The 18,279-nt window shown below is 43.2% G+C and overlaps 1 protein-coding gene across 5 annotated transcripts in view; it reads right to left on the bottom strand.

Moving 5' to 3' along the window:
- The window catches only part of SLC44A2 (solute carrier family 44 member 2), a 100,437-nt gene that overhangs the window by 34,047 nt on the left and 48,111 nt on the right, over positions 1-18,279 (bottom strand). For all 5 annotated transcript variants that reach the window (XM_055002278.1, XM_055002279.1, XM_055002275.1 and 2 more), the window contains exons 5-9: positions 14,653-14,737; positions 11,303-11,413; positions 10,999-11,059; positions 4,915-5,038; positions 92-175 (exon numbers count right to left, since the gene is read on the bottom strand). In XM_055002278.1, coding sequence (XP_054858253.1) covers positions 92-175; positions 4,915-5,038; positions 10,999-11,059; positions 11,303-11,413; positions 14,653-14,737 — 465 coding nt within the window. The remainder of the gene's footprint in view (positions 1-91; positions 176-4,914; positions 5,039-10,998; positions 11,060-11,302; positions 11,414-14,652; positions 14,738-18,279) is intronic.

Below are 18,279 nucleotides of genomic sequence, written 5' to 3' on the forward strand. Positions count from 1 at the left end.
AACTCTTAGTTCTCCTCTTGCTCTGCCTTTAGGAAAAATCAGGCACCTTCTCATGTCACTCCTTCTTTGAATTACTGAGTTCTCTACTCACATTATTATCCAGTACCAGGAAACTGTGTAATCTTCAAAGATCTTCATAGCCACTTGTCTTGCCTCCAGAACTACATTTGCTTTTCTGGAATTCAAAGCAGCAAGAAATGAGAAGCCAGAAAGATGAAGCAGTGATTTCCATTTAAGCATCTCGAGTACAACACGAGCGCTCTAAAACAGTGCCGAGCATCTCTCAGTGGACGTACCCATTGTCAGGGCTTGTCGCTGCCACGGCTGGGCGGGGCGCCGGCTGGGCCGGCCCTGACATCAGAGGGGCACCAGGGATGGTGCAGGACCCTGCTCTGTGGAAGGAGGGGCGGTATACATCACCCAGACTCCCTCTCAGTCCACTTGCTGGCCTGCTCAACCTGGCCTGCTTACCCTCTGCGTCCTCCATCATCTCCTCCTCCCAGATCTCTCCTCCAAGCCTCCACTCACACTGCTCTGCTCTCACTCCACACCATCACTCCTTACTCACACCCACCACCTCAGAGCTCTTCCTAGCCACCCTTTATAGGGTTTCCTTTCTCCGCCCCACCCTCCTTCCAAGCTTGTTCCCTCTCCTGACTTGGCCCAGCTGTGCCTTCCCTCAACTGTTTCCCTCCTATCACTAACCCCTTCTAGGCTTCCTTGCCTTGCTGGCAGGGTGGGGTTGAATGCGAGCCATCCCCAGATGAGGTCTCCTTGGTCTTGCTCACGAGGAGCTGCCCCAGTAGGCCTTTGAGCTGCTGAGCTTGCCCGGCCTTGCTCACAAGGAGCTGCCCCAGCCGGCTTCTGTGCTGCTGAGCTTGCCTGGCCTTGCTCGCGAGGAATTGCCCTGACCAGCTTCTGGGCTGCCTGCTCATTGATGCTGGGCGGGGCTACCCATCTCCTCCCCCAGAATGCCTGTGGCAGCTCCACCTGGAGGGGCTTGGCTCCTAGCAACTCCTGAGCCAGGCTACTGCCCTCTGGCCAGGGTGTGGCTCTGGGCTGTAGTGGCTGCTTCTCCTCCTTGGCTGGTAAGGGCTCTGTTCGGGCTGCTGCTGGGTCCCTATTCCCCCTGCCTTGGCCCTTTTCCTCTGTCCTGCTTAGCCCCCTCTCTTCCCCCTGGAGGGTGGGACTGGCTGGTCTCTCCCTGCTCCAGCCCTCTGAGGCTTTGGCCTTTCGCCCCTTCCCCCTGGAGTAGGCAGGTTCTGGACCTGGTTGCTGGCTGGGGTGGCAGGGCCGCTGCCTCCTGGTTGCCTCCCACTGTTCCCTCCTGGCAAGTCTGGGGGCTCTGACTCAGACCCCGGACACTCATTCCCTGCCTCCCTCTCCAGCCCTCTGGACTGAGGTGGCACACACTTGAATTTATCATCTCCCACTGCACAACCTGGCTAGAGAATGTGTTACTTCTTCCAGGCATGAAGATCAAACACAGCCTTGGCCAGCTCCAACTACTGCATTTAGAGCGGTTTCAGCACAGAGCGCATTTTACTCTATAGCCATGTACAGTTTGAAAAGTAGGTTGGCATAACGGCCAAGAGCGCCTTCAGTCATCTGCGTCTGGTTCACCAACTCTCTCCTTTCTTAAACTCAGCCAATCTTGCCACTCTTTTTTTGTAAAAAATTTATTACTCTTTTCCCAAAAAAACCCACCATCTAAACCACATACATAACATACAATTTTACATAAAAGACTAAAGAAAGAAGCATATAATAAAAAAGGATTAAACTTAAAAAGGAAAGAGGGAAAAAGAGAGAAAAGAAAACAGGCAATGGTGAATCAAACCTCTAATGGAGGACTTTTCAAAATTATCTTGCACAATATAAAACAGGGGAAATCTTTAATGGTATATGGGGTTTTTTTTTCTGAAACATTTCTATGTAGACTACAAATCGAATCTCTTTTCTGTAACTTGAGGAAGGGTTCAGATAAATATTAGAATTGAGTACTGTTCTGCTTAGTATATGAAATGAAATCTTGCCATGTTTCATACAAATCTGATATTCTGGCAACTACCTTTTACAACTCTAAGTTGATATGTCAATTTTTCTGCCACAGCTATTTGCCGTAACTCAGAGTACCAGTGATGTAATGACAAAGATTCTAGAGATTTCCAGCACTGCCATCAACATCTGGCCATTCTAATCCATGCTGTTGTAGCCTCAGGGCTCAAATACTATAATATGAGCTACACTGGGCTTCCTTTAATGACAACACACAAACTACAAATAGCTCAGAATGCAGCCAGCAACCTAATTCTTGTTAGCCGCTAACCAGTGGGAACATACTTGGCCTCTCTTAAAACAGGTATATTGGCTGCCAGTTTGTTTCCAAGTTCTGGTCTTGGGTATGACCTTTAAAGCCTTTCACAGCCCACATATCTGAAGGACCATCTCTCCCATACGTGCCTGTACACCACCTATGGGTTTTTGGTTGCTTCCTTCTAGCTGTTCCCCTACTTAAGGTGTACCGTTTGGCATCTTCCAGAACCCTTATGCAATGGGCACTCAGAAGGTGAGTGGGGTCACCATAAGTTCTGAGAAGGCACCATAAGTCTGTTTTATTTGCAATGGCTTTTCATAAGGTTAAGCTGAAAGACATTTTCTTGGAGAGGCACAGTAAATAGGGCTTTACTGTGACTCCTACGTTTTTAATCTTTGGAACTGTAAACCACCTATATATGTATATCCATCACATTTAGGACTAAATGTAAGGCTCTGTCAAGTAACTCTCAAAGACTTCACTGCATGAGTTAACGCACTTTACTGATAAGCTACTAGAATCATACCCCTACTGTAGCCCTTGCCAGGAATGGCATTTCTCTACACGCACGTAGCATATATAGGATTCTAAGCACAGTCTAATCCCCAGAGTGCCCAGCCCCTTCAGGAAACAGTTAGCTAAGCTCAAGAGATGAGCAGCAGGACAAAGCAGAGACGATGTGTTGGAAACTTCAAGGCCATGAGGCACTGCTTCCCAGGCTAAAGAGAAAACACACAGATAGCAGCAGAATAGCCCCCTCCCTTGCAGATATTCACATTCCAGGCAGAGAACAGCTTCAGCCCCTATCAGAGTCAAACAGTACACGGGGCCTTGCAGAGTATGACAGATGACATCTTGACACTATAGAGAGCTGAGCCAAACCAGAGAAACACGTCAGCAAAGTTTAAGGATTCCACAGAATGATTAGGGCTAAAGAACAGAAGATTCTCAGGCTGCCAAGCAGGGCAGAGAGAAAGGAAAATGACATCTTCCCCGAGACGACTACTGCTGTAATGGATTTGTGAGCAAAATTCCAACAGCACAGTTATCTGGTTGGTAGGAGAGTACGGGAGACTGAAAACAGCCGCATCAATTTTGAGTAGAGGATCTTAATATTCAGACGCTATATATACATGTGAGCAAAAGCAGCCATTTTTTCTTAGTGTGCAATTCAAAGCAGCTTGCATCGCCTTGAGACTGCGCCTATGCTTGAAACAGCTGAACCAGCAAGACAAGAACTAGTTTGTAAACAAGAACTAGCTTGAGCTAGAGAGATAACGTGATGGTAAAGTTCCACTAGAGCAGAGGAGCAGAAGGAGGTGGGTCTTCCTTAGAATAGAGCCTTTGTCTCAGAAAGACACGGGGTATAAAAGAACCTCCCTGCCATATCTGGGTGGACTCCGAGGGTTTTTACTTGTTTAAACTCTGTCCTCTTATTTCATGAAATAAAAGCTTTTCCTCATCAAAGTTCTCCAAGTCTTGGTGTAAATTACTGCACAAAAGCACCAGGTCAAAATGAACCAGCATTTTTGCAACATACAGAGTCAAAACTTGGGCTAGAACAATGATGATTAGCTTTGGCAGAAAGGCCAGATATGTAGTTTGGAAATCCATATAACTGCCACAAGGAATGTAGAAAATGAGTTAGAACTTTCTTGGTGTGGTGGTGGGGGGCACACTACCAGTTTCTAGTTTTTTGGGTTGCATATTAAAGCCAAAACTAAACGAAAGAGGGAGGTCTCCAAAAAAATTGCAGTATATGAGCAGTCACCTAGGACTGCAAGGAGGCCGAATACACTACATGGTGTATCTTATACTCAATGTTTTATCTTTTATGTACAATTAAATTCAATGTTCAAAGCCAAAATTACGTATGTCATTAGACAAAAGTTACGTCTATTTTACAAAATTTTTTGCTCATATCCAAGAGTCCGTGTTGACCCAAAGCCCAAAAAGGTCCAAGATACAGTTCATGCTGCCATTATTTTATATTCCCTTTTTCCTTTCAGGAGAATGTACGCAGAGTGCTGTATCCACAATCATCGGGTGCTGCCGTCGGTTGGCAACAAGTCCGCTAGCATGTGTTAATGCTCCTTTCGAGAACTCTTATTCAGTGCCACATTAATGTAATTCTTCCACAGAATCAAACGTATTCTTACTGTTTCTTACAGCATAGTAGCTCAATTTCCAGTTCGGGTGACTGCTCATATACTGCCTATTAAAGCCGACAGAAGAGGAAGTATATTTTCCGAAACAATTAATAATGAGAAGAGGTCTAATTGGATCTTCGCAGCACAGATGACTGCCCTTCACTGACCCATCCTCTTGATGACCCATCTTCTCTCTCCACAGCCTCCCCACCCCCCGCCCCACACAACATGCTTACTACTGCCACCTGTGACAAAAAAAGAACTGGAATACACAATCTACATATATGGAGGAAAACCAGCACAAACCAGGCAACAAGAGCGATGTTAACAAAGCAAGAAGATCAGTAAAAACCTGCAAAAATCATTCTAACAGAATTTGGCCATTTTAGGCCTATTAAGCTGTCATTTCCATGCTTCTCTCTCTCTCACACACACACACAGACTTACTTGGCCCCTTCCACAAGATCGGTCACATTCCTTTTGTGTCCGTGTCCATCATCAAAAGTAGTTTCGTTCCCCACCATGATGATCCCTTTCTTAGCATTGATTGCAGGCAAACATCTGCGGGCCACTGAAGGGGGTAGAAGATATAGACCTGAGCAGCAGCCAATCCCATAGCCCAGAAAGTCACAGCAGGAAAGACCGAGGTGGAGGCTCCCTTAGGTGGGGACAGGGGTGGAAAAGGACCACAGCCCCCTCCCAATGAAAACAAGTATTCGGCTGTTTTGTTCCACCATTTCTGGGGTGGAACAGTCATAAGCTGCATCCATTGCCTTCCAGACCCCACGCTGCCAGCAGCCCAGAAGTAAGTTTGCTTCTTCAGAAAATTTGTGTGCCACTTCTCCAGAGACCTCTCTGAAGTGGCTCACAAGTAAAAACAAGTATGATAAAACTATAAAAACAACTCAAGTTATAGCTATAACAACAAGCTATTTAGAACACACCAAAACTGAGCAGCCTAAAACGATATCCATAAAATAGTTCTCAAGCTGAAACAAGCCAAAAAGACGGCTTGAAAAAGCTTGAAATTTCTATAAGCCTAACTTTCTCGCAGGCAGCTAGGATCCAAGGCAGGTAACAGATTAAAAACCACATAATTTTTATTTATTTAAGTCCTTTATAGTCCGCCTTGCTTGCGGACGAGAGCCAATGGGCCAAATGTAGCGGCTTTTTACGCATTAGGGGGCGCTGCAGACTCCAGTCACAGAGCTGGATCCAACAGGTTTCCCGAGTGTCAAGAAACTGACTATGCCTAGTCTGTTTCTTGCTCTATTCACACTTTGGTTTAGAGACTTTTCTGCCTAGTTAGAAGCTAATTAGAAGGAAAAGGAAGCTTCCTCTAGGGAAGTGCAGTCAGGATGACTCTGCAAGTTAAGAGGATAAGATGATGTCATAGGCGTAAGATAAGTTCCAAAGGCTACAACACGGAAGGGAGTTTTGCCCTTGCATTCCATCTCATTAATGCCATTCTGGGAGGGAAGTCATTTGTTCCCCATCTGTGAAGACATGCTAGCTACAGAAGTGTGTTGTCACAGACTTTTTTGAATGGTCAAGCTGGCAAGCCCACATTGCAAGCAGGCAACCTTAACGCTTGGAGGACATTCTAACTTTATTAAACCAATAGTGGAATTCTGGAAAAAATGGAAAGATTTCTTCGACTACTTAATAATAATTATTAATTGTTAATTAATAATTGTTAATTAATAATTAATAATTAATAACAACAACATTCTATTTATATACCGCCCTTCAGGACAACTTTTTTTTTTTAGAAAATTTTTATTGGTGAGTATACTTTTCAAATTCAATACATACATTCCCTCAATATCTAATTAACCCTATCCCCCACCCTTTTCCTCCCCCCTCTCTATCGACTTCCAACAGCTTTCCAACCCTTAACCCCTCTTATTACTTGATAATTCCCTTAGTCTAAGCACATTCTAATTTTTTTCCAGGTATTCTATCATATATATCAAATATCCTATCAATATAGCATGCTTCTATCAATTATACTATCAAATATTCTATCAGTATAATATACATCTATCAATTCTACTATCAATATAGTATAAATCTTATACCCCTCAATATAGCAGACCAGTATAATATAATATAATATAATATAATATAATATAATATAATATAATATAATATAATATAATATAATATAATATAATATAATATAATATAATATAATATAACATAACATAATATAACATAACATAATATAATATATAACAAGTCTTAGTTTAAACATATTCTATTTCTTTTAAACATATATTCTATCAAATATACTATTGTCATTATAATATGTATTAACACCCCTACTGTGCACCCTGCCACCAATGTGGCACCGCACACAGCACCATACTGCACATTCATTATATAATATACAATCTGATCTACCAACATAATAGTATATATAGTATGCCCCATCAGTATATTTATTTAACTATTCCCTTATTCATATACTCTGAGAAAGGTATTACTTATCGTAACCTCCCTATCTTATTCTTTAAAAAAATCAGTTCTAAATTTCACCCCTCTTCTGCTATATTATAATCCAAGCTTAGATTAAAATAGATAGAAATTCTTAATGGTAAAGTCATTTCTCTCTTCTGTTTAAAATGTCTTATTTCAAAGGTTCACAAACTGCCACAGTTCTCCTTTCACATCCCATTTTTTTCCAAAAATTGTTTCAGTTTCGCCCAGTCCGCCAAATACTGTCCTGGATCCAGGTCTTTAAGTTTTCTTGTCATTTTATCCATCTCTGCCATGTACAGCAATTTATCAATCCAGTCCTCTACAGTAGGTACTTCTTGCACTTTCCATTTCTGCGCATACAATCTTGCTGCAGCTGTCATATAAAATAACAATGTTCTATTTTGCACTGGAACATTCTCCATTCCCAAGTTTAGTAGCAGCAGTTCTGGGTTCTTATTTATTTGGGTTTGTAACACCTCATTAATTACTTCTATTATATCTACCCAGTACTGCTTCGCTACTTCACAAGTCCACCACATATGGTATAATGATCCTTTGTGCCTTTTGCATTTCCAGCACTTATCTGACATTTTAGCGTTCCCCAGCGCAATTTTCTTCGGTGTTAGGTACCATCTGTATATCATCTTGTATACATTTTCTTTAATATTCGTACACGTTGTAATCTTAATTGTATTCTTCCACAAGTGCTCCCATGCCTCCATTGCTATTTCTTTATGAAAATTTATTGCCCACTTCACCATCTGTACTTTCACTGTTTCATCCTCAGTGTACCATTTTAGAAGTATCTTATAGATCCTTTGAGATTTGTTTCTTGCCTTCTTGTAGCATTACTTCTTCCGATTCTGTATTTTCCATTCTTATTCCTCCCCTTGAACAGTCCGATTTGTAAAGATCCCTTATCTGTCTGTATTGAAACCAACTATAGCAAGGAGACAATTCTTCTTGTGACTTTATTCTTAATGTTGAATATTGTATTTGTATTATCTCCTTGTAAGTTAAACATTGCTGTTCGTTCTCGACAGTTCTTGGGTCTATTACTTCATACGGGACCACCCAAGAGGGGATTTGATCTTCCAGATACATCTTATATTTCTTCCAGATTGTGAAGAGGCTTCTTCTAATATAATGATGCAGAAACAGAGAGTCCGCTTTTATTTTATCGTACCATAGGTATGCATGCCATCCAAATATTTTCTTATAACCTTCCAATGCCAGAAGCTTGCGATTTTTCAACGTTATCCAATCCTTTATCCATGTCAAACAAATTGCTTCAGGACAACTTAATCCCCACTCAGAGCAGTTTACAAAGTATGCCATTAATATCCTCACAACAAAAGACCCTGTGAGGTGGGTGGGGCTGAGAGAGCTCCAGAGAGCTGTGACTAGCCCAAGGTCACCCAGCTGGCTTCAAGCGGAGGAGTGGGGAATCAAACTTGGTTCTCCAGATTAGAGTCCCATGCTCTTAACCACTACACCAAACTGGCTCTCAGGTTAAAACTAAGATAAGTACGCCATTAAAGGTATTTGAATTGAACTAAGATAAATTAAGGTAATATGATATAAATACAAAACAGGAGAAATGATTGATTAAAAATTATTGATACTAAAGTTTGGGTATAAGCAACTATGGAAAAGGAATGAAAGCTATTACATAATTTAGTTGTACTGTTATTTACTCTGAATATATCTTTTTATTAGCTTAATTTAAATTCAAATGTAGTGCTTGTATAAGTTCTTATGCGCTTTCTACTATATCATCCTTTCTTTTAAATAAAACAAATATTTTTAAAAAATAAACTTTATTAAGTGTGGAGTTTGGGGGGTTTGCAACGCTTCAGTTAGGGTTCCCATGTGCCCACCAGTGGCAGGCAAACTACCAGGGATTTGCCCTCTTGTCCACCGATCGCCCAGTGGTGCTCACCTACCGGTGCGGCGATATCACTTCTGTAAGTGATGTCATTGCAGTGTCCATGGGAGCGTTTCTCTGCTTCGTTTGGGGCCAATTTGGGACCCAAACCAGCTGAATCGCCTCCGTGCAGAGTGGGGGAGTGCTCACACGGCTAGCACAAAGATGCCACGTCAACGCCGGAACGCGCGTGCAGGGAAACTGAACATGAACAGAAGAAGGTAAGCACCAGGTCCCAAACCTCCCATCAGGAGGACAGAGGAACCTGGCAACTCTAGTTTCAGTCTGAATCCAGCACCTGATCCAATCTGCCATAGCTACCTACATAGCTGCTTTCTGTAACTCAATCTGTAAAGTGTCCTACTTTGCAGGTCTAGCTTCTATTTTGCTTAAACTCTGTGGGACTTGGGATTTGCCTCTTGGTCTCAAGTTGAGGGTTAGTCAAAGAGGCTGGTGATGGCATTACTACTCTGGAAAATGAGGACTTGCTTTCCAGTTTTTGAGTCTGATCCTGACCCCAAAACAAAAAACAATCCTGTGGAACAAGAGGGTTCTTCCACACAACGCCCCCCCCCCCCCGGTGTCTGTTAAAGAAAGTTGGACGACAACCCAACAGGGGAGTAAGGCCTCTTTCACAGCTTCAATGGTGTGCCCAAGTTCCAGTACTGTGAGAAAAGGAAAGGTTTTCTCTAACCACTTTCTCCCCCGCATGCATAATCTTATAAACCTCGATCATGTTCTTCTCCTTTAATTGTCTTTTCTCTAAACTGAAAGGCCCTGGCCTTTGCAGTCCCTCTGTAGCTTTTGCCCAGAGGAATAGTGCTTCCAACCCCTTGTTCATCTCAGCTGCCCTCCTCTGCACAATCTCCAGACTGACTGGGGCTGCAGTGTTCGGGGAGACGGGAGTGGATGGATCCCATGGGAACCAGACAGGCCTTTTTTTCCTGGGAAAAGAGGTGGTGGAACTCAGTGGGTTCCCCTTGGAGAAAATGGTCACATGGCTGGTGGCCCCACCCCCTGATCTCTAGACAGAGGGAAGTTTAGATTGCCCTTCGGGCCACGGAGCAGAGAGCAATCTCAACTCCCCTCTGTCTGGAGATCAGGGGGCGGGGCCACCAGCCATGTGACCATTTTCAAGAGGTTCCGGAACTCCGTTCCCCCGCATTCCTGCTGAAAAAAAGCCCTGGAACCAGACATGCTCATTCTGGAAGAAAGGGACTCCACAAGCAGCTGGGCACTCCAGGCAGCTGGTGTTGTTGAATCTGTCTGGATGGGCAATTAAAATATTTAAATAAATTTTAAAAATCAGCACATTCCAACTATTGCCTAACTTCCTATTAGAGGTTATGGAATTGTCTTCCTTGTGGACTAGGCAGGAATATCACAGAAGAGTGAGACGGGAATCTGTCCTATGAGCAGAGTCCCATCTTGTGCTACATCTATGCAGAGCCACAAAGGGCAGAGTGAGTGGGAATGTGTGATGGCTGCAGTCACAGCAGCTATTTTTTATTTTTATTTTTATGTAACCTGTAAAATACAGATATAATAAATCTGGATAAACAAACATAATACCGTCATTAATCCATATGATTAATAGAGCTAAAAATTACCTATCAGATCATAAATATCTAAAACAACAATTAAACTATTATGAACTACCTACCAATGAAGATAATGTATAAAACAATCATTTAACATAAATATAACAATTCATTAGTCAAATCAAAACAATAACCATTTTTTGGTAAAAGGGACTGCTTGGCAAAACTTCGTATTCCATCAAATATTCAAATAGACAATACCATGTCTGCATGAACTTTGCTGCTGTTTGACACTGAGAGATCTCTGTCTTTTGGTGCTACACCTCTGAAGATGCCAGTCACAGCTGCTGGTGAAACTTCAGGAACTACAATGCCAAGACCACGGCAATACAGCCCGGAAAACCCACAACAACCATCGTTCTCCGGCCGTGAAAGCCTTCGACAATATATTGAGTAATTATTATTAGCTGGCAGCTACTTGTGATGCATCAAGACTTCACAGCTGCATAAGAAACAGCAAATCAAATCCCCAAATATACCCCTTCCCCGCACACCATTTTGTTTCCCAGCCAGACTTACAGGGCTTGCTGGGTGTGATCATGGCTGGACAGTCTCCATCTCTCAGAACTTCAGGGGTGCTCTATAGCAAAAGAAGGAGGCAGGGTTTAATTTCTGCCACGGGCAGAGGGTCCCTCCACCTACTCACCCGAGAAGAGTAAAGGCATCAGATGGATGACAATACCCTAAGCAGTATTACAACTTTCTAAGCTGTCGACTCCAATGGCTTAAAATGGGCGTAACTCTCCTCCGAATTGCACCGAGAGAGCCCAGCTTCACATCTCAATCAGTTCCTGCCATTACCCACTCAATACAAACCATTTACCTTCTTCAGATCTTTAAATCCTGGTACACAAAATTGCTTGTAGTATTCTGTGTTCTTGGCCGAGGCCTCCATGTAAGTGAGATAGCGATCAGGGCACTTTTCTACACAGATCTGGAGGACATAAGAACACGGGCTTTAACGCAAATTCTGCTTATCTCACGGTCATCAAAGCAGAGATGAATTCCCAGAGGGGGTTGGAGCAGGCGTCCTGTGAAACATCAGACTCTTTTTACTCTTGCAATGACCATTTCCAAATTAACTACCTCCATTTTTCTTTAGCTTGCCTCCAATGTGCGCCTGCTTATTTATGTGTTCGGAACATCTTGGCTCAGAGGCTTCTAGCAATGGCATACAGACATGTTTTCCTCTCCAACAACCTTCTGCCCTTTTGTCTCCACACATGCCCCCCCTTTGCCGTTCTACTCCCACTCCCAAATTCTAGTATTCTCCTACCAATATTACCCTAAGCGTTTACATTAATTGTCATCTCTTTGGACTAAAGAGGCAGGCCTAAACCTCCTAAACCAGAGGGGTTCCTCACCTCTTGTCAGTTTTCCCTTTGGGTTAGTTTAAACGTTGCTCTGCCACCTTTTTGATGTTCACTTTTGGTTCATCTCTTTTGTACAGATTCAGCTTGTCTCAGAAAGTTCCCCGCTGCCTAACAAATCTGAACCCTTCCTCCTTGGATCATTTTCTCAGCCATGCATTGAGACCCCCACCCCTAATCTGCACCTATCTAGCAGGCCCTGAGCGTAGAACCAGTAGTGATTCTGAGAATGTTATCTTTAAGGTCCTGGCTATAGAGAAAAGCAGCATCTTCCTGGATCTTCAGAGGGGCTATTTTTCCCCAAAGCGTGTCTGAATCCTCCCTTGCCAGGGTGGTAGAGCCACCACCAGCCTCTTTAACTAACCCATCGCTTGAAGCCAAGAGGCAAGGCCCAAGCCCTCTCAGTGTTAGCAAACAAGAATCAGGGTAGGCATTTTGCAGGCTGAGTCCAGAAAACAATTACTTGTGTAGCTTGTGGCAAAATGGCCAAGGTACTGGATTCAGATAGAAGCAGTAACAACCTAATAACTCCACATACATCTATTAAGGGAAGTGCAAAATGCAAATTATAGAAGGGAGCAATCAGGAGAAGCAAAATAACAGGCTAAACAACTAAGATAACATATACTTGAAACTTGCAAACCTAAACCAGACGGTCTCAAAATCCAAACAGGAGCTTTAAGGTCTTACATCCAGAAATCTAGAAAACATAGACAAGATAGAAGCTAGCTACAGGACTCCCCACCTTTCAGGCAGAAGTGATCTCAAGAAGGACAAAAGTTAGACTAGTGTACAAGCTTTTTAAGGCCAACTACCTGCAATACAGCCCAAACTGCTTGACCAATCATGGAAGGCCTTGACCTGTGATAACACATTCTGCACTAGCCTGCCTTCACATAATGCCATGTGTTAATGAGATGGAATGCAAGTGCTAAGCCTCCCTAATGCTCTGTCCTTGGGAGCTGCTAAGGTCCCGCACCGGGGGCACCAACTGACAGTGCCTTCTCTGCACCAGCCTCCCAGAAAACAGCTTCTTTTATTCTCAGTTAACTCCTACTGCATCTTAGCTAGGTCAAAAAGCCTGAACCAAGCCTGGAACGAGGAGTATGAAAGAACCAAGAAAAGAGCTGGGCCAGTGAGTTCCAAATCAAATCAAATCAATTACCTTTATTGGCATTAGAAATAATAGTCTACAATCAGAGATAGGGACAATCAGAGACAGGGATAGGCAGAAGCATAAGCATAAACAAGCAATTAGTAGCAGTTAATAATAAAATTAATAAACATTCACCAATCAGGTGCAGCTATATGCTTGGATTTAACTTTATAAACTTCTGCTAGAAATTTTGCAACACTTAAAGTAACACAAGGGTTACGATCTTCTAAAAGGTAAACTAAAATTCCTCCTTTAATAAAATTATTATACTGAAGGTGTTCAGTGAGTTCCTTGACACTGGCTTTTAACTTTCTTCCTAATAACCAACATTTTTCCATCGGGACCTCACGACTACATTTCCCAATGTCAATGGTGCCAATATGCACCGTGACTGCTGATTCTTCCCCAGTGCTATCAACATGTCTAGACAGTGCATGATGTATGCAACCTTTGCACAAGGACAGCAAGTCACTATGCAGCCAAAACACCTGTCACAGACCCCGCTCCTCTATTCCTAATAGTCAAATCAGCCACCTCCCCACAACATACCAGTTATCAGTGTTGTTGTGTAGCTTCAGATACATAAATGGGCTTTCTTATATTAGTTCTTTATTGATCTCTTGCTCTAAGTTTTTACATGGTTTGGCACTTTGATTGTAAAAGGTTGCAGGTGTCTGTCACAGAGCTCTGTTAGAAAAAAAACCAAGGAGACTGACCATTTCCGCTACTGTGATTAGACTCTGTGTTTTCTTTATAACTTTTGAATTTTACACTCCAGACTCCCTGCACTTCATGGCTCTCTGGACCGTTTCTCGCTTTTTCTTAATAACCACATACATAAATGACTGCGCAGTGAGGACTCACTACATGTCTCATTAATTAATACATGTGACTAATCCACAAATATAAAATCCTTTCATCTGTAAAGCACCACGGTATTCAACTTTATTTTTATACTAGATCAAAATTCTAAAATGAAACCTTGGCTAATGCAAAAAGTGTCCTTGGTCCTATTTAAACAAATGTGGGTTTGCTACATATGAGCCGAGTTAGCAAGAAAACTATCTGAAGCTGATCCTTCAGCCATTAAAATAAACGGTTAGATTATATAACTATAGAATCAAAGTGCCAGTAACAGAACAATGCAAAGGGGAAACTATACAAAGGATGAAATAATCCTCCCATGTGAATTAAATTAGAATCCACATTTCTCAGTAATGGTCCCCCCACCATTATGGCACATCAAACTGGATGTTAGATTACTCTGTTGGCTCTAAATAAGCTAAATCTTAACTGATGCCATTCACATACAGAAAAACAGACATCTTGCTCCCAACATATAATGATACTTGGTACACCGAGTTTTTCTTATGCCTAACAGGTCCACACACTTCCTTCACCTACAGATCAGCTGTGGACAACTGAACCCAATTGAAATTGATCTTCAAATGTGACCAAGAGGGCCTCCTCCTCTTCTCTCCCATCATGCACTTCAACTGTCGGATGACAAAACACAGTGATCTATCCATGGGCAGGAATCATTCAGGCAAAGCACAGTTTTTGAGATTAACTAATTGATGTGAAACTCTTGAATGCCTGACCTATCCGATGACAAAAACAAGGACAGTGCCCAGGAAGAAATCTTACCTGTGTGGTGGGACACTGGAACTCGAGCAGCACCGAAGGGCTGGCGCATTTCACTATGTTGAAGTAAAACAAGAAAGGTTTCTTCCTGAAAGGGGAAGAGGAACACAAAAAAACTATGAGTCAAGTATTTTGTTTCCACCAGAGGATGGATCCAGGGGAGGTCTGAAAAGCCACGTATCCCCCTCCCCCCCTAAGCTGAGTGTCAATGGATACCATTTGTGTCAGTAGATGCTCCTGAACTGCTTGACATGGGCCAGGCCAGCAGAACAGCCAATTATTGTCCTCAGAGGGAATCACTGACCCTTAAACACACTACAGACCATTCAACTCACTACAGACCCTGTTAGCTTGGTTCATTTTTAACACAAAAGATTCTGAATGTCTCTAAGAGCTAAGCTACAAGAGACAAATTACATGAGGAGGAGCATGTGAAGGGAGTCGCAATGTCAGCCAGGAAGCTGAGTTTTAAAAGAGATAGGAAGGCTTTATCAATTTCCCCTCTCTACAAAGCCAGGGAGATCTCTGCTCAGAGGGTTTGTTTATTTCCTCTTCACCTCTTAGAAGGGGGAGGTGAAATTGACAGAGCCTTCCAGAGGCAAAGAGGAAATTAACAAACCCTCTGAGTAGCATCTCCCTGACTCTGTAGAGAGGGGGAATTGTCAAAGCCTTCCAATCTCTTTTAAAACTCAGCTTCCCAGCTAACACTGCAACTCCCTTCACGTGCTCCTCCTCATGTAATTCGTCTCTTGTAGCTTGGATCTCAAAGAGAAAGCCTAAGCAGGTCTACTCCTATTTAGGATTGGCTGGCCTCGACCAGGGCCAGGGCCTTTTCAGTCCTGGCCCCAACCTGGTGGAACTCTCTGTCGAAGGATACTCAGATCTGTCAAGACCTTATATCTTTTCGGCGGGCCTGTAAGACAGAGATGTTCCACCAGGCATATACCTGAGGTCAGTCTAAGGTTTTCTAGAAATGCCTCCCTACCAGTGTCCCATCAAGGGGGGTGCTACATAATAATCTGCCCCCAAGTCACAGTGGTGACACCAGTTTGTACCTACCCCCGTTTATATTTTGGTTGGGAAAGAGTGGAGGGGTCTGCCATCTTGAGATTTTAATTGTATCTCTATTGATTACTCTGATTTTAATGTATTTAAATGTCTATTTTTGTATTACTATATTGTATTATTATATTTTTGTATCATTACATTGCTGTAACCTGCCCTGAGCCCACTCACAAGGAGGGCAGGCTATAAATCGAATAAACAATAATAATAATTTTTAGTGGACCACCTATCTCCCAAGATCGCACGGCAGAACACCTCTGCTGACCCACCAGTCTGCATTACTCTCACCAATGCTATCAGGTGAAGGGCAAAGGAAACACACATTCCACATGCAGGTTGTAGGAGCTCATTCTATTCCCTAGCTACTGAGGCTGATGAATTCTTGAGTGGAAGGTTTTATAAAAACTGACCACCTCCTGAAAAACCGTATTTATTCCCCCTTCATGAACATTATTTTTTGACATGCATGAGCCCCTTGGACCTTTCCCGCCCCCACAAAGGGATTGCTTATTGCTGGGGCAGGGGGACTACTGGAAAGGGAAAGGGCAGATTTATGTGAAAATCCCTTCTGGGCATGTGCAAAAATCCTTGAAAACTGAGATTCTTGTAAAGAAACAAGTTTTTTGAAGGGGGGAGGGGGAGTCAGGCCTGAGTGGGGTAGGGTTGCATCCATTATCACCTGTCTTGCTCGGCATTCAGAGCTGAGCATGACTGCAGATAGGGAAAACACTGCTAGACAGTCTAAGAGTTTGGTCTTTCATCAACAGTAATTCCAGAAGGAGACAGTTTCAGGTGGGTAGCCATGTTAGTATGCAGTAGAAGAGCAAGACTCTAGTCCAGTAGTACCTTAAAGACCAACAAGATTTTCCATCTGGAATATTAAGGCTCAGTAATCTCCATTCCTACTTGTATCTGAAGAAGGGAGCTTTGACTCTTGAAAGCTTATACGCTGAAAATCTGGCAAGACAGGCCAGTCTTCACAAGATTAGAGAATGAGGGCTGGCCCCCTTTCTTGCTAGCCTTTATTTCAGGGGCACTCTAGAAAAGAAGGGTAATCAATATTTGTGGTGAAATGCCTTACACCCTACAATGTATGTCAAAGTTAAAAAAAATTGGGTCTATGCTCAGAGGGCATTAAGTGCCTTTTACAGGCTAGCAAGTACACAAGGGAAAAGCAGTTGGGCCTCACTCATCTCCCAACACAATAAGACATTCAGCTCCATAGATGTGCAGGTCATCCAGTCAGGAAAGAACGAAGAATAGAAAAGTGACACCTAAGCCAGAATTTAGGAGCCCCGTGGTGCAAAGTGGTAAGCTGCAGTACTGCAGCCCAAGCTCTGCTCACAACCTGAGTTCGATCCTGGTGGAAGCCAGGTTCAAGTAGGTGGCTCAAGGTTGACTCAGCCTTCCATCCTTCTGAGGTTGGTAAAATGAGTACCCAGTTTCCTGGAAGTAGGCAATGGCAAACCACCCCATAACAAAAAGTCTGCCAAGAAAATGTTGTGATGCAATGTCCCCCACCCCCCAAGTCAGTAATGACTCAGTACTTGCACAGAGCCAGAGCGTAGGGAGACTAAATGGTGGAATATCAGCCCTCCTTTGGGAATAGGAAAAGACAGAGGGTCTAGCAAAAGGCAAGGAACAACGAAAGAAAAGAGTGACCATGAGGAAGAAGCCATCTTGCTTTCTTATTGAGCGCTACCCTGAGCTCCATTGCAACGGCAGCCATGACGATACGTTGCTCAACCTCAAAGGCGCACCATGAAACCAAAGAAATGAAATATTTCTGAATGCCTGCAAATTTTGCCATCATTGGGGTATGTAAGAGTTGGGGTCAGACAACGATGATATACAACTTTTAACTGATCTTTGCTCAGAAGATTAATTTCCTATGAAACTACTCTACATTTTGGACACTGGTCACTCGAACTCTGCAACCACATGAAGCCCCTTCATTCACACTGATCAAGAAGAAGAAAGGGGAGGGGGCTGCAGCTGATCCCTTCACCCCCCGAGTGCTCGAAAGTGAGCAGCTAGTGAGAGCAAAGTGGGAGACGCAGTGAAGGAGAACGGCCTTTCAACGGCAAAATGGTAAAGAGTGCTAGGACTTCAGCAGAAGATATTCTTTTAAGACCACTTGACGGCATCAGAAATACCCAGAGGTAAGTAGGTTACGTGACTGTAAGACTGGGCAGAGGTCCGGAACAGCAACAGAACTTCCAAGATCCCACGTGGACAGAAATGGAGGTTTGTGAAACTGTTTCCCCATAACCTTGACCAATCAGAAAGTGGAGGAACTTGGTGCAAACATTCCTACCAACAACAAATTCTCAAAAGAAAGCTCAGCGGTTCAGCTACGATCTTCTTGGGTCTGCACTTCTGCTGTCTTCCGTCTCTGCAGACAACGAAAGTGCTACCGACAGCAAAACCGCACCAGGATGGACTCTACTGTTTTTTGCTGTCCCGTTTACAATCCCTTCCTAGAAACCACCAGCAGACATGTCATCAAATCCTCTGGGTGCTCAACGTGGCTGGTACTGGGTGGTCAGATAGATTTCATTCAAA

Source organism: Eublepharis macularius, chromosome 18 (genome assembly GCF_028583425.1).
Source record: "Eublepharis macularius isolate TG4126 chromosome 18, MPM_Emac_v1.0, whole genome shotgun sequence".
NCBI classification, from domain to species: Eukaryota; Metazoa; Chordata; class Lepidosauria; order Squamata; family Eublepharidae; genus Eublepharis; species Eublepharis macularius.